The sequence below is a fragment of the Mustela lutreola genome, chromosome 2 (genome assembly GCF_030435805.1).
Source record: "Mustela lutreola isolate mMusLut2 chromosome 2, mMusLut2.pri, whole genome shotgun sequence".
Classification (NCBI taxonomy): domain Eukaryota; kingdom Metazoa; phylum Chordata; class Mammalia; order Carnivora; family Mustelidae; genus Mustela; species Mustela lutreola.
The window spans coordinates 3,003,853-3,026,532 of NC_081291.1; the positions used below are offsets into that span (position 1 = coordinate 3,003,853).

Sequence of the window (22,680 nt, forward strand, 5' to 3'; positions counted from 1 at the left end):
TGCCTAAACCTACCAAAAAATCTTGCTGGGTTAGGGGCGCCTGGGTGGCTCAGTGGGTTAAGCCTCTGCCTTCGGTTCAGGTCATGATCTCAGGGTCCTGGGATGGAGCCCTGCGGAGGCTGCTTCCTTCCCTCTCTGCCTGCCTCTCTGCCTGCTTGTGATCTCTGTCTGTCAGATAAATAAATAAGATCTTTAAAATAAATCTTGCTGGGATTTTGATAGGAATTGCACCTGTATATCGACTGGGGAAGACCTGACATCTTTACTATGTGGAGTTGTTGTTGTTGTTGTTTTTTAAGGAATCTCTACACCCAAGGTGGGGCTGGAATTTACAACTCGGAGATCAAGAGTCACGAGCTCTACTGACCCATCCCTGTTGTGTTGTGTTTTATCTATGGACATGGTCTGTCTCTTCACTTATTTAAATCTTTGGTTTTGTTCATCAGCAAGGTATAGCTTCCTCATACAAGTCCTGTGTGTGTTTTGTTAGACTTATATCTAAGCATTTTTTTCCTTTTTTTTTTTTGAGCAGTTACAAATGGCATTGTATTTTTCTTTTCTTTTTTTTTTAAATAAGATTGTATTTATTTATTTGACAGAAAGAAGAAGAAAGAGGGAGTGAGAGAGCACAAACAGAGTGACAGGCAGAGGAAGACGGAGAAGCCGCAGGCTCCCCAAGGAGCAGAGAGCCCAACATGGGGCTTGATCCCAGACCCTGGAAATCATGACCCGAGTTGAAGGCAAACATTTAACCAGCCGAGCCACCCAGGTGCCCCGGCATCATATCTTTCATTCCAGATTTCACTGCTAGTAGACAGATGTGCATTTTTTTATTTTTTAAGGTATAGATTTTTTTTTTAATTTTATTTATTTGTTTGAGATTGAGAGTGAGTGAACAGGCATGAGCAGTGGGGGGAGAGGCAGAGGGAGAAGCAGGCTCCCTGCTGAGCAGGGAGCCCAGATTCGGGACTGGATCCCAGGAACCTGGGATCATGACCTAAGCGGAAGGCAGACGCTCCACCAACTGAGCCAGCCACATGCCCCCTTAAAAAAAATTTTTTTTTTCAGGTGACTCTTTTTAAAAAGTTTTATTTAAGGGGCGCCTGGCTGGCTCAGTCAGTAGAAGATGTGATTCTTGATCTTGGGGTCATGAGTTTGAGCCCCAACTTGGGGAAGTAGATTGTATTAAAAAAAAATCTTTAAAGTTTTATTTAAATTTCAGCTAGTTAATATACACATTATATTAGTTTCAGGTGTACAGTATAATGATTCAACAATACCACACACCACCCAGTGCTCATCCGAAGTCCTCTCCTTAATCTCTATCACCTACTTCTCTCCTCCCCTCTGGTAACGATCAGTGTGTTCTCTGTGGCCACGACTCTATTTCTGGGGGCGCCTGGGTGGCGCAGTGGGTTAAAGCCTCTGCCTTCAGCTCAGGTCATGATCCCAGGATCCTGGGATGGAGCCCCACATTGGGCTCTCTCCTCAGCGGGGAGCCTGCTTCCTCCTCTCTCTCTGCCTGCCTCTCTGCCTACTTGTAATCTCTGTCTGTCAAATAAATAAATAAAATCTTAAAAAAAAAAAAAAGACTCTAATTCTGGGTTTGTCTCTCTCTCTTAATGTCTTCTGTGAATCAGCTCTTCCCAAACTCCTGGTACTGTTACTATTTTTCCCCCTTCCCATAAGCCATCATAAGTACATAATAATGATGGAGAAGATTAGAATATGATGAGAATTACCAAAATGTTACACAGATAAGAAGTGAGCTAATGGTGTTGGGAAAATGGTGCAGCTTGATGCAGGGTTGCCGCAAACCTTTAATTTAATAAAAAATCCAGGGGCGCTGGGGTGGCTCAGTGGGTTAAAGCCTCTGCCTTCTGCTTGGGTCATGATTCCAGGGTCCTGGAATCAAGCCCCGCATTGGGCTCTCTGCTCAGTGGGGAGCCTGCTTCCTCCCTCTCTCTCTGCCTGCCTCTCCACCTACTTGTGATCTGTCAAATAAATAAATTAATTAATTAAAAAAAAGATTTAAAAATGCAATTATCAGTGAAGTGCAATAAAGTGAAACACATTTGCCCAAGGTGGTCCTGTATGCTTCTTGGCATTTTCCGTGAAGACCATCACGTCATCTGCAAATGGGGCTAGTTGTATTTTTTCCTTTCCAATTTGTATGCCTTTCATTTCCTTTTCTTGTCTTATCGCACTGGCTAGAATTTCCAGGACTGTGCTGGATATGGGTGCCCTGTTCCTTCTGTTATGGGGAAAACGTGTAGTCTTTCACCATCAAGTAAAATGTTAACTGAAGATCTGCGGACATTCTGCAGCATGCGGAGGTGGTTTCTGAGGGCGTCTGCCTTCAGCTTAGGTCATGATCCCAGGGTCCTGGGATCCAGTCCGGAATCTGGGCTCCCTGCTCAGCGGGGAGCCTGCTTCTCCCTCCTAGCTGAGTTTGTGTCATGCATGGGTGTTGAATTTTGTCAAGTGTTCTTCCTGCATCAGTTGAAATGCCCTTCTAACCTTTCTTCCTTAGCTTGTGTGTTGGTTTTTTGTGGCTGCTTTGACACTTATTTTAAATGTAGAGGCTTAAAACGACACAGATATGTTACCCGCCAGCTCTGTAAAAGTCCTACATGGATATCAGAAAGCTGAAATCAAGGTGTTGGCAGGGCTGCATTCCTTTCCGGAGGCTCAGAAGATGAACCCATTTCCCTTCCAGCGTCTAGAAGCTTCTTGCATTCCTTGGTTCATGGTCCCCTTTCTCCATCTACAAATCCAGCAATGCAGGTACAATCCTTACGTCTTATCACTCTCAATTTCTTCCATTGTCACTTCTCTCTTCTGCTTTTAGGAAACCCTGTGATGACTTTGGGTTCACCCAGATAATACAGGATAATTTCTTCAAAGTTAGTTGATCAGCAACTTAAATTCTATCTGGACCTTAAATCCCCTTTGCTATGTAACATAACATAGTCACAGGTCCTGGGGATTAGGATGTGAACATCTTTAGGGAACCATTACTCTACCTACCACAGCCTGTTAAATATGGTGGATAAGATTGATTTTTTTTTTTTTCAGTTAAGATTTTAGTTATTTATTTGACAGAGGGAGACACAGCGAGAGAGGGATCACAAGCAGGGAGATTGGGAGAGGGAGAAGCAGGCTTCCCGCCAAGCAGGGAGCCTGACACAGGGCTTGATCCCAGGACTGTGGGATCATGACCTGAGCTCAAGGCAGATGTAAATTCAATTTCCTTCATCGTTAGAGGGCTGCCTGAACTTTATACACGTGGCAAAAAATAGCCTTTGGAATCCATTCAAGAGCTGTCTGACTTGGTCATCTCTTCTGATGAACTGTCTTATAAAGCTGACTAACCATACCCGCCATAAAGGGGAGTCATAAATGGTTAGTAAGGTCACAGCCATTTAATTTTGTTTATCAAAGGCAATGGGGAGCCATAGAAGGATTTAGAGCAGGGGAGGGAGGGGGTCATGGTTGCCTTTAGTAAGATCCCTCTGGGGCCAGGGTAGACGCTGGATGAGGCAGAAGGAGAGGCCGGAGGTCTGGGGCAGGGTCTTGGAACAGTCAAAGACAACGTGCGCAAGGTATGGGGGTATGGACGGAGGTCGGAGTCTGGAGGTGCTGGGGATGCCCCGCGCTGGCTGGGCCGGGGTGGGGAGCGCGGCGCATGGGTAAACTCCGGGAGGGGCGTTGAGTTTATCCGGCTCTTCCCGGACGTCCAGCCCGGATCTGCAACACCCTGAGGCAGGCATGACCACTGTCCCCCGAGAAACACCGGCGAGGGCCCACGTGGCTGGGAAGCGCGGAGCAGGACCCGGAGCCAGTCCGGTCGGACTCCAGACCGCCGTCCCGAACATCGGGCCCTCACCCCATGCCCTGTCCCCTTCCAGACCCGCGCCGGGCCCAGCCCACGGCTCCCCGCAGGCTCGGGCCTCCCCCCCACCCCCGGACTTCCAGTCCTGCCCGGGCTGCGGACTCCCCATTCTGGGAAGTGCTGCTGCGCCTCGGAGCAAAGGTCCCGGGACAGGGACCGGGGACAAAGGACAGGGACGCACCCACACCGCGGACGCGCAGCCCGGCCCCGCCTACTAACACCCCGCGCAAGGGGGCGTGGGAAATAGGGGGGGCGCGCCAGTCGGCGGGCGCGTGTCAGACCCGGGACCTGACTGGCTGCCGGAGGACCAATGCCTACCACTGAATGGATGCGTGAACCTCAGGAACTCCTGCTGATTGGCCGAGGGGGACGAGCTTGGCGGAAGCAGTAGCTTAACACTGATTGGCTGAGAGGGAATCCAGCGACAGCTGCCTATTGGTTAAAGTTTAAGTGACCCTCCTATAACTGGCTGTTGGGCTCGGTCCGACCGTGGAATCAGTTCAGGGGTGGAAGTTAACCCTCTAGAGACTGAGGTGCGGCCGGGACGCTTCAGAACCGTGGCGCGCGGCCCCTTCCCGGCTCTGCTTGCGGCCCCAGGGCACTCTGGCTCGTTCTCCGGGCCTCAGTCTCAACGACCGAGCTCTCCGGCCCCTCGTTTCCCGTCTCGTCCCCCTGAGCTGAACGGCCGGCGGCTCCAGGCCTCGTCCAGGGCGGGCACTAGTTCCCCGAAAGCGGAAGTCCCGGAGCCTCAGTTTCCCCACTCGTAGGCTGCCACGCGCCTCCCACGGGAGGCAGCCTCGGGCCTCCGTCTTCCGAGTGGTCCGGGAGGGCTGAATCCCCCGGCTCCCCGCCCGCCCCCAGGCTGGGGCTCCTCCCCTTCGGGGCGGAGCCGTGTCACGTGCCGGGAAGAAAGGGCCCGCCGCGCGCGGGGCGCACGGGGCGCGCGGGGCTGTCGGGGCGCCGGGCGGCGCGGCCATGGCAGGTACGGCGGGGCTGGCGGGGCCGGCGGGGGTCGGGGGGCACCCGGCGCGGGGGCTGGGCGGCCGGGGGCGCGCGGGCCCATGCAGCCGGTCGCTGCTCGCAGCTCCGGAGCCGCTGTCCCCGGCGGGCGGCGCCGGCGAGGAGGCGCCGGACGAGGATGAGGACGAGGCGGAGGCCGAGGACCCCGAGCGCCCGGCTGGTGCGGGCGGCGCGCGTAGCGGAGGCGGCAGCTGTGTCGGCGGCGGCGGCGGCGGAGGAGGAGGAGGCGGCTGCGGGGTCGGGGCCGGGGCGGGGGGCTGCGGCGGGCCGGGGGGTGCGCTCACCCGGCGCGCGGTCACGCTGAGGGTGCTCCTCAAAGATGCGCTGCTGGAGCCGGGCGCCGGGGTGCTGTCCATCTACTACCTGGTGAGCGCCCCTACCCCCATCCCATCTCGACTAGGGCAGGGAGGGGAAACTGAGGCCCAGAGCTCCCTGACCGCCGGTCGAGCCCGGGTGTGGGGAGGCAAAGCCGAAACACGGAGCATGCAGACCCCGCAGGAGCCCCTCCGGGCTGGAGGACCTCGTTTCCCCAATACCCCGTTGCACAAAGGAGAAACTGAGCTCGGGAGAGGACACCGCCGCTTTCCTGGCTGTGGCACCTTGCTCAGCCTCTCCATATCCTAGTGTCCTCATATATAAAATGGGATTTTCTTTTTTTCCCTTCACGGAGTTGTATGAGGATTAAATGAATACATCGCCCAGCCGGGTGCCTGGTATCCCGGGAGTGCTTTTCGGGTTTGCTGCTGTTGCTGTGGGTCTGTGCGTGGGAGCAGTTTATGAATGGGGCGCCTGCCGCGCCTGGCTGTGCGCTTCGTGTTGGGGACTCGGCAGACCCCGTCCCTGCCCTTTGGGGACTCGTGGTCCAGTGAGAAGGTGGAGACACAGAGCTGGACACTTTCAGTCCAGGCCGATGAGCACTGTGATAATGGACACACAGGTGCTGGGAGGTCCCTAAGCCAGAAGGCTTCCTGGGAGGTACGCTGTAAGTGGAAGTGCCAAGTGCCAAGCCCTGGGGAGCAGCAGGGCGTCAGGGAGGGCTTCCTGGAGGTGTCTTGGTGGGTCCAGCTCTGGGCCCAGCCAGGCCGCTGTTACTGCAGGGGAAGAAGTTCCTGGGAGACCTGCAGCCAGACGGGAGGATTGTGTGGCAGGAAACTGGGCAGGTGTTCAACTCTCCCAGTGCCTGGGCAACCCACTGCAAAAAGCTGGTGAACCCGGCCAAGAAGTCCGGGTGCGGCTGGGCTTCTGTCAAGTACAAGGGCCAGAAACTGGACAAGTACAAGGCAGCCTGGCTCCGGCGACACCAGCTCCACATCCCCACGGCTGCTGCCGATGAGGTGCGTTGCTCAACCTCCTGGAGCAAGGATAAAGGTTTCCCAGAGTAAGGGCATTGGAGCTGGGGCCCCATGGGATGAGTAGGAGTTCGTGAGAGCAAGGTGAAGAGAGTTTGCCAAGGGAATGACACAGTCAAGCCACGTTGGTTAGAAAGCAACACAGCACTTGCGGAGCCCTGATTAGCTGATGGAGCTGGAGGCTAACGTGGCTTAGGGAGCTGAGGGGACTGGGAACATTGGCTGGCAGGGACCAGATCTGGGAGAATTTCCAATGCTATGATAATTATAGATCTTTGTATATTCACCAACTGGGTGGACCTAGCCAAGGACCTCTCTGGGTCCTAAATCTTTGTACGTAAAATAGAGATGATCCCAGTACCCGTATGTATCAGATATGTATATCTAGCTGGCAGGGCTGAGATCTGTAGGGCCGCTGGCAGGCTGGAAACAGGCAGGGAGGACTTGGGAGCCCCGGAAGGCTAGGGGCAGAGGATGGACAGACCTCACTCAGGTGCCCACGGCGCCCTCTGGTGGCCGCTGTATGCAGTACAGCCTAGGGGGCGGGGCGAAGGTGGGAGCTGGGGACCAGTATGCAGGAGACTGAACTGGTCCAGATGGGGAGATGATGGGGTGGGACAGTCCAACAATGGATGGGGAAGAAGTGGGCGGGTTTTGGCTTATTTTGAAAGTGGGTCTCATGGGATTTGCTGCTACATGAGATGTTGGTGTTAAGGGCAGTTTTGCTCTGAGCAAGTGGATGGCTAGAGTCGCCATGGTCAGAGATAATGGGGATTGGGGAGGAGCAGGTGTGGGGGGACAGTCGGCTGCAGTGTGGCCGAGCTGAGCGTGAGATGCCTCAGAGCTCCCTGCAAAGAGACCTCCAGGATTAGCTGGACTCCCAAGTTAAGCTCAGGGGAGGGCCCGGCTGGAGACGGGACTGTGGGCATCATCTCGCCATAGACCGGTTGGGGGTGCAGCGGATGGTGGATGAGGCTGCCTGGCAGCGGAGCAGGTGGGGAGAGAAGAGGCCCGAGGACCCACCCTGGGCATCTGGGGAGGGGTGGGAGACTGAGGGGGCTGGAGAGGTGAGAGGGGAGCCAGGTCCCTGAAAAGCTCCCAAGAGAAGGAGGGTCCATGAGACATCGTAGCGAGGGGTCGGGGACAGAGACTATGTGACTGTTGGATTTGGACACTGGGAAGTCACCCCAGCGGTGGCAGTTAAAGGGAGAGCAGTAGGAGGGATTACTGAGAGAATCTGATAACGTAATCCCTGTAGACCCTTGCTTGCCCAGTGAGTATGAATTGACAAGGGGCATGCTAATGGCTTTCCAGGCATTATCTTATTTCACCTGGATGCTGTCCCTGTGCATCTGGAGGTCATTGTGTGGTTTTACAGATGAGGAGGCTAGAGCTCAGGGAGGTCAGGGTGCTTGCCGGAGGCCACACAGCTTGTGAAAAGGAGAGGCAAAGTTTGCATCTTCTGCCAGGCTCTCAAATCGGAGTTGCAGCCGAACCATAGGCTGCCTCTGCTGGCTCCCTCCCTCCCTCTAGTGGACATCTAGGGCAATGGCAGGAACCGAAGGCTCAGGCCCACCTCCGGTCTGAGTGGACCTCTGGGTAGACCGCGGTGAGGAGAGTGGGCAGCACCCAGCTGAGGGTCCTGTGGCTGTCCCCCACCCCCACTCCCCCAGAGCCCGGCCAGTGAAGGGGAGGAGGAGGAGCTGTTGATGGAGGAAGATGAGGAGGAGGTTCTGGCAGGGGTCTCGACGGAGGACAAGAGTCGGAGACCACCGGGGAAGGGACCCTTGGAGCCTCCCCACCCAGGTGAGAGGCTTAGGGGAGGGAGGGGGTGGCACAGGAGACCGGCACAACTCAGGTGAGCGAAGTGGCCGCGGCTGGATCTGGCCTTTCTTCTGCCTGGCTGACTTCCTAGCCCTGCTGCCTGATTTCCTTCCCCTGCTGCCTGATTTCCACGACCCCCTGTAGGACTTCCTTGCCTCGTCGCCTGATTCCTTTGGCCCCCAGCCTGGTTTTCTGAGGTCCTCACCTGGTTTCCTAAGCCCTTCATGGGCATTTTAATCTCCTTTTCCCGATTTGTTAACCTGCCGCCCAATCTCTCCGTTCTGCGGCCTCTGGAGGTTTTCCCTTCTTGGGCTGCCTGGGCTTGTGTTTTCCGGTTCTGGGCTGGACGGGATTGATGCCGCCTTCTTTCCGTTACCCCACGCTGTGCAGAGGCCGTGCCCCCCGGGAAGCGGGTGGAAAACAAGATCCGGGTGCCCGTGCGCTACTGTATGTTGGGCAGTCGCGACTCTGCCAGGTCAGATACCCCTGTGCCCACCCCCTCATCCCCCGGCGTACTCGCGCTCTGTGGGAGTGGGGGGGGGACCCCAAGTAGGTGAGCACAAGGCTTCCCGTGCTCAGAGCTGGCTCCAGAGGCCTGGGGAGCTGGCTCCTGAAGCTATGGGGCTGTGGGACCGTCTGGCTCCGACAGGAACCCCCACACGCTGGTGGAAGTCACGTCCTTCGCTGCCATCAACAAGTTCCAGCCGTTCAACGTGGCCGTCTCCAGCAACGTGCTGTTCCTGCTGGTGCGTGCCCTGCTGCCCCCTTGTCCCTTGTGGGCCAAGGGCCAGGCCCGGGCAGGTGGCTGGGGCACCTGGGAGGGGTCCCTGGAATGTTAGCTCTGTGAGGGCAGGAAGGTGCTTTGTCACTGCCGAGAAACTGTAGGCACTCAAGGTCCCGACGGAGGCGGGTGGGGTGGGCTCTGCACATCGCCAGGGCTCTGGGCCCGAGGATAGGCTTTGGGGTGGGGCCGCAGCCTGAGCCACTCTTCCAATGTCCGTCCCCTCCCCAGGACTTCCACAGCCACCTGACTCGCAGCGAGGTCGTGGGGTACCTGGGGGGCCGCTGGGACATCAACAGCCAGAGTGGGTATTCGGGGCCAAGTGGGCAGGGGGGTGCTGGGGGCCAGGGTTGATGTCTACACCTTCCCCCCGCCTCTGCGCAGTGCTCACGGTGCTGAGAGCCTTCCCCTGTCGCAGCCGCCTGGGGGACGCGGATATGGCCGCCGCCATGGAAGAGGAGGTGAGGGGACACCTGGAGTCAGGGTGCTCTGGGGAGGGCAAGGGTAGACACAGCTGTCTTGACTACCATGTCCTGGTGGCTAGCACAGTGTCCTAGTTCAACACGTGTGCAAATGTGTGTGTGTGACCCCATGGTCATCCTTTCTCTGGGCACAGGTGGCCAGCCCCCTTTCCCTCTGAACCCCCGTCTCCAGATGTGTATCAGGGGCCGTCCTGATAGCGCTTGCACAGTGAGGCTTTGCACGTGCCTGGCGCTGGGCCGAGCGCTCCAGCCCGCCTGCTCCCTGCTCCGCCAGGGGCTCTCAGGGCATGCGAACAGGCGTGCATTTGGTGCGCCCGTCTCCCGGCCCCTGCCTTTCTTGGTCCTCAGGCTAGCGCTTGCCTCTACTTGCTTCAGGCCTCTGGAGACGCCTGGCCTGCTCCAGTGCACACACACCCACCTAGCTGTTTGTTTAACTATTTGGGCGCCTACTGGGTGCCGGGAGTTGTTCCCTGAACTAGGGATACTGCAGTGCCCCCAGTAAACTTTAGCCGTTGGTTGGTGACAGGTGCATTTTATGGATTTGTTGACTGTGCCCCCCTCCTTTGGCCTCATGGAGGGTGGTGGGGGCAGGGTCTGGGACACCACTGTCCCCAGGCCTGGTACACACCAAGCACATAGGTAGTGCTGGCCTCATGTTGGGGATGGAGCGCGGCAGGTGGGTGGACACACGGGCTGGTAGAGCCCCCCCGGCGTGCACCCCGCCCACCCCAACCTCGCCTGTGCCCCCAGATCTACCAGAGCCTGCTCCTGCGGGGCCTGTCCCTGGTGGGCTGGTACCACAGCCACCCGCACAGCCCTGCGCTGCCGTCGCTGCGGGACATAGACTCGCAGATGGACTACCAGCTGCGCCTGCAGGGCTCCAGCAACGGCTTCCAGCCCTGCCTCGCCCTGCTCTGCTGTAAGTGCGGCGGCCCGGTCCCACCCTGGGCCTCCGACCCCAACACCTCCCCATCCCGCCCAGCCCCCACTCTCACTCTCCTCCTGCAGCCCCTTACTACTCTGGCAATCCTGGCCCTGAGTCCAAGATCTCGCCGTTCTGGGTGATGCCGCCCCCTGAGGTAGGCGGGGCCGCTGGGGAGGCGGGGCCGGCGCTGCGGGGGCGGGGCCTCAGCGTCCCGGGTGAAATGAGAGCATAACCATGGCACTGAGATTCGGGCTGTTGAAGAGGTGTGGCCCCCATGGGGAGCATGCTGCCCGCGTTACGGAGACGGCCCCCTTCCCGAACCTGTCCTGGGGTCAGAATGGGGTTGGGAGAGCTATTCCTGGCCTCTTGTGCTGGGGGCAGGGCCCACCGGGCCTGGGGTCTTGATTGGCCGATTGCTGGCCCAGGGCACATCCTTCATGGGACGCAGGGGGCTGGATGTGGCTGAGGGTGACTGGCTTGTGTCCCTGCCAGCAAAGGCCCAGTGACTACGGCATCCCCATGGACGTGGAGATGGCCTACGTCCAGGACAACTTCCTGACTAATGACATCTTGCATGAGATGGTGAGCCCACTCCCGGGGGGATGGGCGGGGTGGGCGGGGTGGGCGGGGCCCCAGAGAGGAGAGGGTGGGGCTTTAGGGCCCCAGCTGGCCTGTGGCGATAGTGCAGGACTCCGGGTGGCTGAATGCCCTGGAGAGGGACTGCCTCTCCAGTCCCAGGTTCTTGCCCACCTGTCCCGTCCCACCCCCCCCGCCCCCGCGCTCCTTGCTGTTCCAGAACTTGCATCGTGCCTCTGCACGTGCCCCCAATTGTCCAAATGAAGACAAGTGAGGGCTTTCCGGTGGTGCCAGGTGAATGTTTTTAGGGCCCATGTTCCAACAGCCATTTTAAAAACAGCTAGTAGGTCACCGTGGTACTGCCGATCGGCTATTGTTTGGGAGGAGGCTATACAAGGGGGCGGGGGTACGAATTCACAATCACCGGTGCCTCCCTCATTTCCCTCTGGGGGTGCTCCTCCGTGGTCTGTCTTGGGGTCCTGGGTGGCTCTGGTGTGCTGTATAGGACCAGGAGCCCCCCAAGGGGTGGCTCACTGCTGTATCCTGAGCGCCTGGTGCGGGAAGGCAGGGCGAGGGGGTTCCACTGGCCCCCTGTCCTCTAGATGCTGCTGGTGGAGTTCTACAAGGGCGCCCCGGACCTCGTGAAGTTCCAGGAGCCCTGGAGCCAGGAGCACACGTACCTGGACAAGCTGAAGGTAAGACTCGTGCCCCCAGCCTCCTGTGAGCCCCTTGAGGAAGACAGTTCCCGGAGGGCCCCCAAGGATCTATCATGGGCGGCCTGAGACACAGGGTGTCCTAAGTTGTTCTGGACCGAAAGCTGACGAAAAGGAGTCTGGTTTGGCCACAGGTGGGTGGTGACACATGATGGCATAAAGGCCTGGGGAGCACAGGCTGGAGAGAAGTACACGGGCGTCTCCCAGCCTAGGCGCCCGCAGGGAGCACAGAGGGGGCCACGGTCCAAGCCAGAGCCGCAGTCGCCAGAGAGCGGCTGGTGCCCTGAAGGGTTTCTCCAGCTCTCTGGCCCTACAGTCATTTAGGCGGACTCCTAAGGGCTTGGTGGCCTTGGGGAGGGTGTCTGACTGACTGCAGGCATAGAAGTCCTTCTCAGACGGCATCTTCAACTCCACTGGGTAGAGAGACAGTTTTGCATGCTTGCTTGTTTTGTTCAAACTTAAGAGTGACCAGAGCTTGGAGCTGTCACTGGGCTGGTGGGGTGGGGGCGGGGGGGCAGCTCCCCATGCAGGGGGTGTGAGATGGTGAGATCCTGGCAGGGAGGCAGCTGGGGAGAGAGCAGGATGTGGAATGTGCAGAAAGGATGCCCTTCCTCGGCCCAAACCCAGAACACACACGAGTGGGCTGCCTCCTTTAAAAATAAAACCTCACTCTCAGGACGCTACTGTGTACCTCTGTTAGTAGAGCTCCTCTGCCGGGATGGGGGCGGGGGGATGCCAGGACCATGGGGCCCAGCCCTGAGGTGCCAGCCCTGCTCGTTTCAGATGTCCCTGGCCAGCAGGACACCCAAGGACCAGGGCCTGTGCCATGTACTGGAGCAGGTCTACAGCCTTCTTAAACAAGGGAGCTGAGGCACCGCCTCCGAGGTCATCCTCCGAACCCCCAGTGGTTCCGGCTGAGGGGGAATGGGTCGGGGGCTTTGTTGTGGTGCAGCAATAAAGGGGAGAAACAAAGAGCCTGGGCATGTGTCTCACCTGGGGGGTGCCCCCTCCCCACACTGGTCACCAGGCACGTGGGCGGCTGTCTGGGTGGCATGGCCCCTTGGTCGGTGCAGGATGGGACACGTGTCGTGCAGCTGTGGTGGGGGGCATCCACGGCCGGTGCCAGCAGCTGGACAGAGGCCAGCTGGCCCTCCCCGGCTCCTGGGGGGTGGGTCCCCACCCCAGGAGTGGGCCCTGCCCTGACAGAGGTCCCTTCAGGGGAGTTATGAGGGTCTAGAGGAGTTGGGGGAAGACCCACCCTGCACCTCAACCAAGCAAGAGGCTCTAGAAAGAGACATTTAATACTTTTTAAAAAAATCCGGATTACATTTTGATCTGCCCTCGATTGTGACCAAGGCGATGCTGGTCATCTTTGCCAGGAGGTCAGTGCCTCCTCCCACGAATGGCAATGGTGGGGGGGCTCAAGGAGGAGCAGAGCCTGGTGTCCCCAGGGCTTTGCTGAGTCATCAGAGGAGGGGAATGTGATCAGTCCCGAAGTCCCCGAGTTGAGCCAATTTTTGGACTAGGCAAGAGAGGAAGTGGCTGCGGGGCTGGGCTCTGCTGCTCAGGGCAGCCACCTGCCTGGGTCTGTAGGGAGATGGCTGGGGCCGCTGTCAGCAGCAGGGACAGCGGCCGGCTGAGGAGGGGGGAGGTGCCTGGACCCTCTTGAGGTCAGTCCCAGCAGCCAGAGGTCTGGGAACATTCATCAAAGCCTCTGTTTGACCGTCAGCAGAGCAAAGGCTGGAGACTCCTGTGGTCCCGTTTGTGGTGCACACGTGTGTGCCGTGTGCACAGCTGGTGGTGGCAGCTCGTGCCAGAGAGAAACGTCTGTGTGCTTGTCTGGGGCACCCTGCATATGGGAACTAAGGAGACGGTGCAGGACGCGGGGGGGGGGGGGCGCCGCTGTACAGAGCTGAGCGCCCTGCAGGAGGGAGACGCCAGCAGCTCCAAGGCTGCTCAGGAAAGGGTCAGTCTTTAGGGGAACCCTGAGGACCCCAGGATTGTGTGTCCCCAGGGAGGTGGCACCATGGGTGTGCCGAGGCCTGGGGAACCCTGGGGTTGGGGCTGGGAAGGAGTGCTGCAGGGCTATTTAAAAGCCGGCTGGTGAGCCTGGGCTAGGAGTCCTGCTCAGAACAGCCAGTGGCGTGGACATTCTCTTACCCTGTTAATGGCAGGTCTCCTAGGGGGTGGGGGACAGCCCAGAATAGAGGGGACAAAGCAGGGACAGGACAGGGCATGTGTGCACACACACGTGTGTGTGTGCGTGAGGGGGCACACCTGGAGTTGCCCATTCCTGGAGGGCGGTCCTGGAGGGGCAGGAGGAAGTTAGTGTTTCTCAGAGCACCTTAGTGTCAGCCCCCTCGGGGCACAGGACTGGGGAGAGGCAGTCCAGGAGCAGCGGGGACCGGGAGGGAAAATACTGCCCGGCCCCGAGACTGCTGCCTGCAGAGGGGGCTGTGGACGAGCGCTGGCGGCAGCGGGCCCTGCCTCCCCGGTGGCGCCTGCCACCGCCTCCCCCCATCCCAGCCCCAGAGCACCGATGCACAGCCCTGGCTGCTGAGGCAGTTGGGACGCAGGCCGGGGCCGGGCCTCACTGGGGCAGGGGCACCAGCACCTCCACGTAGCTGAGGGGGAAGAAGCCCGACTGGCCGTGGAGCATGCCCTCGTACCAGTTCTCGTCGATCTGGTTGGTCAGCGTGATGACGTCACCCTCATGGAAGCCCAGCTCCCCGGCGTTCTCGGGCTCGAAGTCGTACAGCGCTTTGCAGCTTGGCTGGTCCAGGGGGGCTGAAGGCAGAGGCTTGGCTCAGACCCCGGGCCCCCTCCCACCCTACCCCAGCTTGGTTGTGTCCCCTGCAGGACAGCTGCCGCTGGTCCCGACGTCCCCCGGCCTCGTCAGAAAGGAGGGACAAGGGCCAAGAGGGATGGAAATGGGCTCCGTCCACCGGCACCAAAACACGCCTGGGAGGAGCCGGGGATGCCCAGGGGCATCAGGGGGACAGAATGACCAAAAGCCCTCAGGCGGCCCGTCAGAGAGCCTAGAAGCTGTTGGCCACCCTCGGTGCTGTGGATGGGGAACCCAGAGATGCCGTGCTGTGCCGTGCAGGCTCCAGGGCCTAACTCCTTCCCTGCCCAAGATGGGCCAAGAGGACTTGATCCCAGGGGCGTCTGCTTCCACCAGAGAAGGGGAGGGGAAGGGTCCTTCTGGACAGACCAGAAAACCGCGTGTCACACTGCAGTGGGGAGCTTGTGAGGGCAGGGCCTGTGCCCGCAGGGACACTCACGCATGCTCCTGCTGGGGGTCCGGATGGGCTTGTCCGATGACCGGAAAGATGACGAAGCTGCTTGCAGACAAAGCAGAAAGGGGGACTGAGAACCTCGGGCTGGGCCCCTTCCCCGGGGTGGGGGGCAGGGGCGGCGGTTGGCTCCACGCTTTGGACGGAGCAGCAGGCTGTGTGGCCCCTCCCCACTGCTTACGTGTGATTTTGGGGGCCGTGGCACAGGGGAAGCCCCCATTGGACTGCTCAGGCTCCCCAAGGTCGAAGGGCTCCCGAGGCTTGGGCTTGTATTCCCGCTTGGGACGAGAGGAGGCGTCCCGCATCCTGCAGGCAGGGAGGGTCAGCTGTGGGCAGCCAGCAGGGGCCAAGTCCTGTGCATGCCGAGGGGAAGGGACACCCCCAGCCCCACCGTTGATGCTGCTGCCCAGGACTTGGGGTGGGAGGAGGAGCCCTGAGACTGGCCTGGATGCAGAGGCCCAACGGGTCTAACCAAAGGGCCTCCCAGTCGGTCGGTTCCTCCAGCTCAGACCCTGCTCGGAGGCTGCCAACCGGCCAGGTCCTGCCAAAGCCTGCAGCCCCGGGGCATGCCCACCCCACCGGCCCAGGGACCCACGGGAACGGCTCTGGGCTTCCAAGGTGCAGCACAAGGCCCAACGGGGCTCCCGCGGGGACAGCCGGCGCTCACCTCCGCTTCAGCTTGTCGGCCAGCTCGTCCAGGATCTGCACGGCCTGCCGGTGGTAGTCCAGCTGGGCGTCCACCAGCGCGGAGAGCTGGCTCACCTGCTCGATCTGCGAGGAGCAGCCCGCTGAGGGGCCAGCCCCCCGGGACCCCCGCCCGCGAGGCCGCCTCTCTCAGGGAGTCTTGCCAGAATGCTCCCGGCACCGGGACCCTCCCCCTCCGCCTGACCCCCGCACTGCTGCTGGAGGAGACCTGAAAGCTTCACAGGGCTGGGGGAGGCCCCTCGAGTCCCGTGGCTGCCCCTTCAGGCTCCTGGTAAGGCATGCGTGACTCCGCCCATGGCCCCAGTTTTGGGCAGCCTCCCCCCAGAAAGGGCCCAGACGCACATCGGTCTCCAGGAGGTTGTGCATGCTGGTCTCGGCCACCTCCTTGGACTCCTCGAACTTCTCTAGGGCCTGCCGCAGCTCCTCGTCAGGGATCCTGCCCTGTCGTTTCTTCTTGTAGTCGAAGTCCAGGCGGCGGCCCTCCAGCTTCTTCAGGTGGTGCTGGGGGGTGGGGGGAGCAGCAGGGCTGTGAGGTACGTGCTGGGGCTCCAGGAAGCCGGGCACGCTGGGAGCAGGGCTGTGAGGCACCTGTGCCGGGTGAGGGCGGGCACGCTGGGGGTGGGGGCGCACCTGGATCTCCTTCAGGTCTTTGTCACACAGGTTCTGCAGGGGGTCGATGAAGTTCTGCTTGACCTCGATGTCGAGAGAGTCCTTCACCTCCGCCAGGCGCTTCATGGACTCCCCCGCATCCAGCAGGGCGTCCCCTGGCGGGGGGAGTAGGGGAGAAGCGGTCATAGGAGGCCAGGGCCTGGGGTCCAAGATACCCCCAACTGCGAACCTGCCCTCACCCCCCAGGGCCCAGACGCCAGAATTCAGAACCAAACGACGGTCCCTGAAGTCTGAATCTGAGCCCACCAGCCAGGAGGAGCCAGGGATGACGGGGCTCAACCCCCCCCATGCCCCCACGCGCAGCTTCTCCCACGTTGGCTGTGGCTCAAGGGCAGGCTTTCCAGCGGCAACACTCCGCTCCTTGCTCATCCCCACAGAGGAAAGAGGGGTGTTCTGGGAGCTTCCGTCGCCCTCGTCCAGGGAATTAACAGGCACCGTAGAGGACTCTGGAGCATGGCGGGAAGTGGCACCCCACCCTCCAGCGCGATGCTCTGGCCCTCCAGCCTGGCCTTCTAGAGCCCTCACCGAAGTTGGACTCGCCGCCCAGCTCCTTCCCGTGGCGGATCATGCACTCGCCCAGCAGGCCCTCCGACTGTGGGTAGCCAGGGTTCTTCACCTGCCCGCGGATCTTGGACACCGTGTTGAGCATCGTCAACTTGGCCCGTGAAGCTGGAAGAGAACGGGCTGGGTAGGCCTGCGGCCAGTCTCTCTCCAGAACAGGCCTGTACTCTGCCAGCGCTGCGGGCTGCCTGTCCCCAACACCCTCTTATAGAGCGCTGTCCTGGCCCAAGGAACCTCAGTTCCTGGGTCTGCTAATGGCCAAGCTCTGAGAAGAATCTCCTGCACGGACCTCCCACCTCTGCCCACCCTGGCCGTGAGCAGGTGATCGGCTCCCCTGGGCCCCTCGGGCCTTTGCATCCTGGAGCACAGCTCCGACTCCAGAAGCTCCCCTCCGGGCCTGGGGACTAGCACCCCAGAGAAGTGAGCGGGCAGGCATAGGTGTATACAGGTGCCTGGCACGGGGGAGAAGCTGTGCGCTAGCCTCGCCCGCTCAGCTCTGTCCCTGGCGCGGGCCTCGAGTAGACCCGGCTGGAGCTGCTGCCGGTCCCTACACGTCAGTAGGAGTACTGCGGGAACTCGGATCTGGACTGTCCACAGGGAAAGGTCCCCGTCTCTCTCTCAGACTAGAGACTCATGCTCCAAAGCTGGGCCTGCAGCTAGGGCCTGGCAAATGGTGGGCAGCCAGTTCAAACTGGTGCACAGAGCTGGTCAGGTGGGAGAGATGCCCTTTCTGGTGGGGACTACTAGCTATAGGGGTGACTTCGGACTAGGGTTGCCACACAGAATAAGAGCTGCCTGATGGAGAGGAAAGGAAACACAGGACTCTGAGGGCAACCTCTGCACCCCTGGGTCCAGCCCCCCATGAAACCCGCCTGCCTACTCCCGGGCACTTCAGTTCTCAGCCCACACGTTCCTCCTTCGGCTCCAGAGACTGGCGGTTCCTGGCTGACACAGACCCTCCAGCCGGCTGGCACCCCTACCTGGGTTGGGCTGCAGGTACTCGATGGTTCTGGCCAGCACTTCCGTCACAGCCTTGCTGGTGACATCCACCTTCTGTCGAGAGAGGCGAGGCGTGGGCTTTCACAACCACTGGGGCGCCGGAGGCCGAACCTCGAGTCCCTGGACAGCCCCTGCTTCTGCGCACCCCCCCCACCTCCCGCAGCCCAGCTGTGGTGTGGCTGTGGCCTGGGAGGGTGACAGTGCTGGGCGTCAGGCGGCCACACCAGCTCCCCTGGTACCTTCTCCATTTCTTTGAAGTCTTCATCAAGCTTGGTCCCTTCAGCCCCTCCGACCTTCTCGCTGACCAGCTGGGAGACAGAAGGAGGGAAACCAGCGTGAGCCTCAGACAAGGAGAAGGCCTGACTATGCTTTCCAGCCATGTCCACTGCCAGGGCAGCTGCTGAAGGGGTGTGCCCTCCAGGATGGCTTCCCAGGGGTGTGGCTGACGGCTAGGTGGGTGGCGGGAGAGGGGAGAGTAGGGGTGGCACCTCCTGCTGGAAGCCTTCCCTGGTCATGCCTACCCCCTCGAGGGCCCACCACCCCTGCAGACTCGCGTGGGGCCGACCACAGCTGAGTGACGTTCTCTCTCAGGGCTCAGAGGCCCACACCTGGACAGTGATGCCATGGCTCGGCTCCGTGTGGGGATGAGGTTCACCAGAATAACTCTGCTCAGGGGTCACACAGCTCCCTTTCCTGCACTGAATTCTTTGGGAAGGAATCCTGGAGCCTGGGGGCCAGCACTTCCCCGAAACACATTCTCCCTGGGCACCTCTGGGAAGCGAGCAGATCTGCAGTGGAGAGGTGGTCCTGCAGCTGAACGGACGTGCAGACGACGCAGGCCATCGCTCTGTGTCCCCCACCCCCGGATCTGGAGCAGACAGGGTCTGTGCGCCAGTGGGTCGGGGTTTCTACTTGGCTGACCCTGGGGGTCAGGAGGGGCCTGTAGTGCAGGCAAGCGGTGAGGCCGCTGCAGTGCGGGGACAGGAAGGAAGCAGGGTTGGTGCAGGGACTGCCTGGTGACTGTTGCCACCTGCAGTGCCTCAGGCCATGCGCCATCCTCTAGGGGACCCAGCAGGACGGACAGGGGCTACCCTCCGGGCTCCTGCTGGTCACTCCATAAGGAAAGACCCTGGTCTCTCCCTGGGCCATCATGGGGCGTTCCACTTTATTTCGTGGGACAGTTTCACTTCTTTTGATGACGGTAAAACAGGACGTTCTCATATTCAGTGGTTGCCAGAGAGGGAAATGAGTTCACTGCCTGACGCGAGACGAGACTCTTCTGCTGAACTGGGAGGGAGGTGAAGCGTAAGTGCTCAAAACCACACCTTCCGGGGCCCCAGGATGGCGGCCTGCTCCGTGCAGGAGGACACGGCGCGGGGCAGACAGGGAAGGTCGCACAGGCAGGAGCCACAGCCCTCCCCTAACCGGAGGGCCACGGGCAGACCCTGCAGGCTGGGGAGGGGGCGGGCGTGAGGGGCGCCTCCCCGTCTCCCCAGAGCCCTCAGCTCCGCAGGCAGCACGTGTGGGGCTGGATTTCCCAGGCTGTCCCTGCACCGGGGCACACAGGAGGCCATGCGGGGTCCCTACTAGTCTCCCTTCACCCCGCCTGGGAGCTCCGGGCTCGAGGCCCTCGCGGAGCAGACGACCGTTCCCCACGTCCTTTCCCTTCAGAGCTCAGTCTTGGACCGGCACAAGTGGACGCAAGGATGACAAGAGGCCAAGAGGAAAAAGGGAAAATCAAAGAAGTCATGTGCCAACTGTAGCAACAGAGGGCCGCAGCTCTCAGCGGGGGCCTCGCCAGGGGCAGGCCGTGCCTGGCCGAGACGGGCCCGAGCGGCCGGGGAAGAGCTGCAGGTGTTGGTAACGAGCGCGCACCTTCGGGCAGGAAGAGCAGGTGTTTCTAGGGACCGGGGCCTCCTGTCGCCGAGCAGCCAGCCGTGGAGGCCCAGCGGCTGGGGTGCTGCCTGAGTGGAGGGGCTGGGAGGGTCCCAAAGGGCCCTGCTCACGGGGCAGGCCATGATCCGGACATCCCGTTCCTGCTCAGGAAGAACGCACACACATTTTCAGATCCAACAAGAGCAGCAGACGCCCCCTCGGAAATACCTGCCCCCCCGCAGAACCTGCACCGCACCCCAAGCTCCCTTCCCACGTGCCCTCGGTCGGACTCCCTACAGCCCAATCCTGCTCCCCCTCGGGGCGGGAAGAAACAGGCGTGGTGCCTGCTGGGGCCCGCTCTTCCTCTCCACACCTGAGATCGGCCAGGGACGCCCACGGGCTTCCAGCATGGAAGGAAGCCCGCTGGCCGAGCCCTGCATGGCCACGGCACCCCCCACCCCAGCACAGGCAGAGAGGGTGGTGACCAGTGCCCACTTTCCTGCAGGGCCACGACCGTGGCAGTGGGTGCAAACCGCAGCATCCCGGGCCCCACCAACTTCATCGGAGCCCGAATTACCGGCTCCAACCCCATAAAGGCCGCCGCTGAGAAAGCCAGGCCGGTGCCTCCCTAGAGCCAACACGAAGCCCAGCTTGGGCCAGAACCTTCTCCAGAACCCTGCCCCAGTTCAGGAGCCAGTCTGTGCCCTCAGTGGCCCCCACGGGGTGAGACCCAAGGCTGCGAAGAGGCTGCCGGGCAGTGGGACCTGGCGATGGCCTCCGAGGGGGGCTCCCCACAGCCCAGCGGATGCGTCCCCGCGCCTTCCGAGACCGGCTCGAGCTCCTCGCCCCTGGACTGGCGCTGCCCGCACGGTGGGCCTCAGGGTAGTGCTCAGTGACTGTGTCCACGAAGGGCTAGAGCAGGGGGTCTCTTCTGGGGGCCTGTCACCTGTGTCTATGAGCAGTGGAGCTGCATCCGCTGACAGCACTCCCTGCAAACGAGGCGCCTGGGAGACGAGCGAGCCTGGAACAGCGCCAGATCTTCACCCCAGCGCACCTACATGACTTCAAGGCACAAGGGTTGGCCTGTGGGCATCAGTAATAGACTGTCCGGGAGAGCGGCTGTTCTTTCGGATACCCGTGTCATCATTCCAGACCTCTGGAGAGAAGCAGGGAATCTGACCGTCGGGACAGAAACAGAACACGCAGCGGAAGGACTCACGAAAGGAGCACAAGCCAGTGGGGCAGCCGCTCCGGCCTCAGGACACGGAAGGGCAGGAGAAACTGCTTTCGGGGGCGGGGGAGGGGATCATGGGGAGCTGGTCACTGGCTACTTGGTGGCAGCTGGGGAAGCAGTGTGAATCCTGCGGGGCAGGAGGAAGCCAACAGCGGTCTCCGGCTGAATCGTCTCCACAGGAAAACCGGATCGACGCGCGCGACACGGGAAATGAAGGGGTCCATCTGCGGGCTCAGGGGCCTGGGCAGACCTGCTTTGATCATGTAAGGGTTTAAGAGAAAACAAGGCAGGGAGAGGAAGGAGGAGGGAAAGGAGGAGGAGGGGGAGGAGGAAGCTGGCACGGAGGTGCTGGGAGGAGGGGAGATGTGCACGGCCGCCGCATGTGTCCCTACTCATGCCCTGCACCTTGTGTCTGGGGGCCACTTGCGGCGCTCCAGGACCACATCCCAGGGTAACACCAGAGGTCACCTGACCTCCCCTGGCCCAGGCTTCCCCTCCTGCGTCCATGTAGCTAACTTCTCCCTGCCCATCTGTGGGTGCCAGGATGACCTTTGCCATGCCAGGCACAGAGAGGGGAAGCTGCTTGTCAGCAAGGAACAGGTGACTGAGACCAGGGCCCTGGGGCAAAGGGGGCCTCAAGGGTCGGGGCCCAGCCACTCCGGCTATGGCCCTACACGAGCCATGTGAGGATCTGGGCCGGTGAACAGGCCTCCTGGCTCTCAGATGTGAGCACAGCGGCTCCGGTTAGCGACGGCTGTCAGGCCGGGGGTCGATCGGCTAGCGCCCAGTTAACGGTCGAGCAGCTAACGACCACATTACGCGATGCCCGATGTCTGAAGCGGGGCAGGTATAGAAGGAGCACGAGAGTCTGACCTGGCCTTGGGGATCAGTGCTCTGGCAGGGGAGATGAGAAAGTCTGACGAAACCGCAGTGCAGTGCAGAGAACACAGAGAACAGAGTCACAAAGGAGGAGTAAATACGCCCGCAGGGGAGCTGTGAGCTGGACCTGAAAGGCAGGGCCCCAACTGGCAGGGCCGGGCCAGGTGGGCAGAGAGTTCTGGGTTCTGGGTGAGAGGCAGGTTTGGGGCACAAGGGCTAAAGTTCCTGGCCGACTGCGTGCCAGGCGGTGTGTAGTACAGGCAAGAGGGTGGGGGAACCAGCTGGCCCATTTCACAGATGGAAGAAACTGAGGAGTAAGAGACCGTGGAACTGTAAGTGGAGGACACGGGTGCTGTGCCCAGACCTGTCGGACTTGCCAGTCTACCTGCACTGTGTCCTGTGCTGGGGGAGGGCGGCGGTAGGATACGGGGGAAGCTTGTGGCCCATGTGGGCCTCTGAGGGCTGCGGGGAGGGGTCAGAATGCCGCATACGCAATGCCTGGACACGGGAGGCCCCAGGAGGCCCCAGGGATGATCCCGGGCAGAGCTGAGACATTCCTGAGCCAGGGTGACGGCACAGTGTTGGGAGGGGAGGGATGGAGCCCGAGGACAGACACACTCCCTCCAGGTCCCTTCCAACTCCACCCGCCCTCCCTGCCGCCTCCTAACATCTGGAAGGCTCGGAGCCAAATGCTGCAGAGCAAGCCCCTCTAGTTTCCATCACGGTCTTCGGTCTCGTGACACCCCGTCACCCAGCTCTCCCTCCTTGCCCTGTGCCCCCGGGCCCCCATCTGAGGGGGTGCTGGCACAGACACCAGCTGCTGTGCTCTTTGGCTAACAGGCTCCCTTTCTGGAAAGGCAGGGCGAGGCGAGCATGCTTCTGGGGAGATGGCATGTG

General features: G+C 60.8%; 2 protein-coding genes across 4 annotated transcripts in view; one reads left to right on the forward strand and one right to left on the reverse strand.

Annotated features, from left to right (window-relative positions):
- The first annotated feature begins 4,412 nt into the window (after positions 1–4,412).
- MPND (MPN domain containing) lies at positions 4,413–12,539 on the forward strand. 2 transcript variants are annotated; one of them, XM_059159516.1, is made up of 13 exons: positions 4,786–4,877; positions 4,980–5,281; positions 6,013–6,249; positions 7,938–8,070; positions 8,479–8,563; positions 8,738–8,834; positions 9,101–9,173; positions 9,254–9,330; positions 10,102–10,270; positions 10,360–10,430; positions 10,769–10,858; positions 11,455–11,547; positions 12,349–12,539. In XM_059159516.1, the coding sequence occupies exons 1-13, from the start codon at positions 4,871–4,873 to the stop codon at positions 12,433–12,435; spliced, it is 1,521 nt and encodes a 506-aa protein (XP_059015499.1). In that variant the 5' UTR covers positions 4,786–4,870; the 3' UTR covers positions 12,436–12,539. The 2 variants fall into 2 exon arrangements, with proteins under 2 accessions (XP_059015500.1, XP_059015499.1); XM_059159517.1 differs by lacking the exon at positions 9,101–9,173 and having other exon boundaries at positions 4,413–4,877; positions 8,668–8,834.
- Positions 12,540–12,848: 309 nt separating this feature from the next.
- The window catches only part of SH3GL1 (SH3 domain containing GRB2 like 1, endophilin A2), a 30,204-nt gene continuing 20,372 nt past the window's right edge, over positions 12,849–22,680 (reverse strand). The window contains exons 2-10 of one of the 2 annotated variants that reach the window (XM_059159518.1): positions 18,035–18,103; positions 17,777–17,849; positions 16,761–16,904; positions 16,197–16,330; positions 15,909–16,067; positions 15,529–15,632; positions 15,043–15,167; positions 14,850–14,906; positions 12,849–14,352 (exon numbers count right to left, since the gene is read on the reverse strand). In XM_059159518.1, coding sequence (XP_059015501.1) covers positions 14,156–14,352; positions 14,850–14,906; positions 15,043–15,167; positions 15,529–15,632; positions 15,909–16,067; positions 16,197–16,330; positions 16,761–16,904; positions 17,777–17,849; positions 18,035–18,103 — 1,062 coding nt within the window. In that variant the 3' untranslated portion in view covers positions 12,849–14,155. The remainder of the gene's footprint in view (positions 14,353–14,849; positions 14,907–15,042; positions 15,168–15,528; positions 15,633–15,908; positions 16,068–16,196; positions 16,331–16,760; positions 16,905–17,776; positions 17,850–18,034; positions 18,104–22,680) is intronic. The other variant, XM_059159519.1, reaches the window with a different exon arrangement.

What these genes read in the sequence shown, in the direction of transcription:
- MPND (XM_059159516.1), top strand. An exon ending in CTTGGAGCCTCCCCACCCAG is followed by an intron (nt 8,071 to 8,478) that starts GTGAGAGGCTTA and finishes CACGCTGTGCAG; the next exon opens with AGGCCGTGCCCCCCGGGAAG. An exon ending in ATGACATCTTGCATGAGATG is followed by an intron (nt 10,859 to 11,454) that starts GTGAGCCCACTC and finishes CCTGTCCTCTAG; the next exon opens with ATGCTGCTGGTGGAGTTCTA.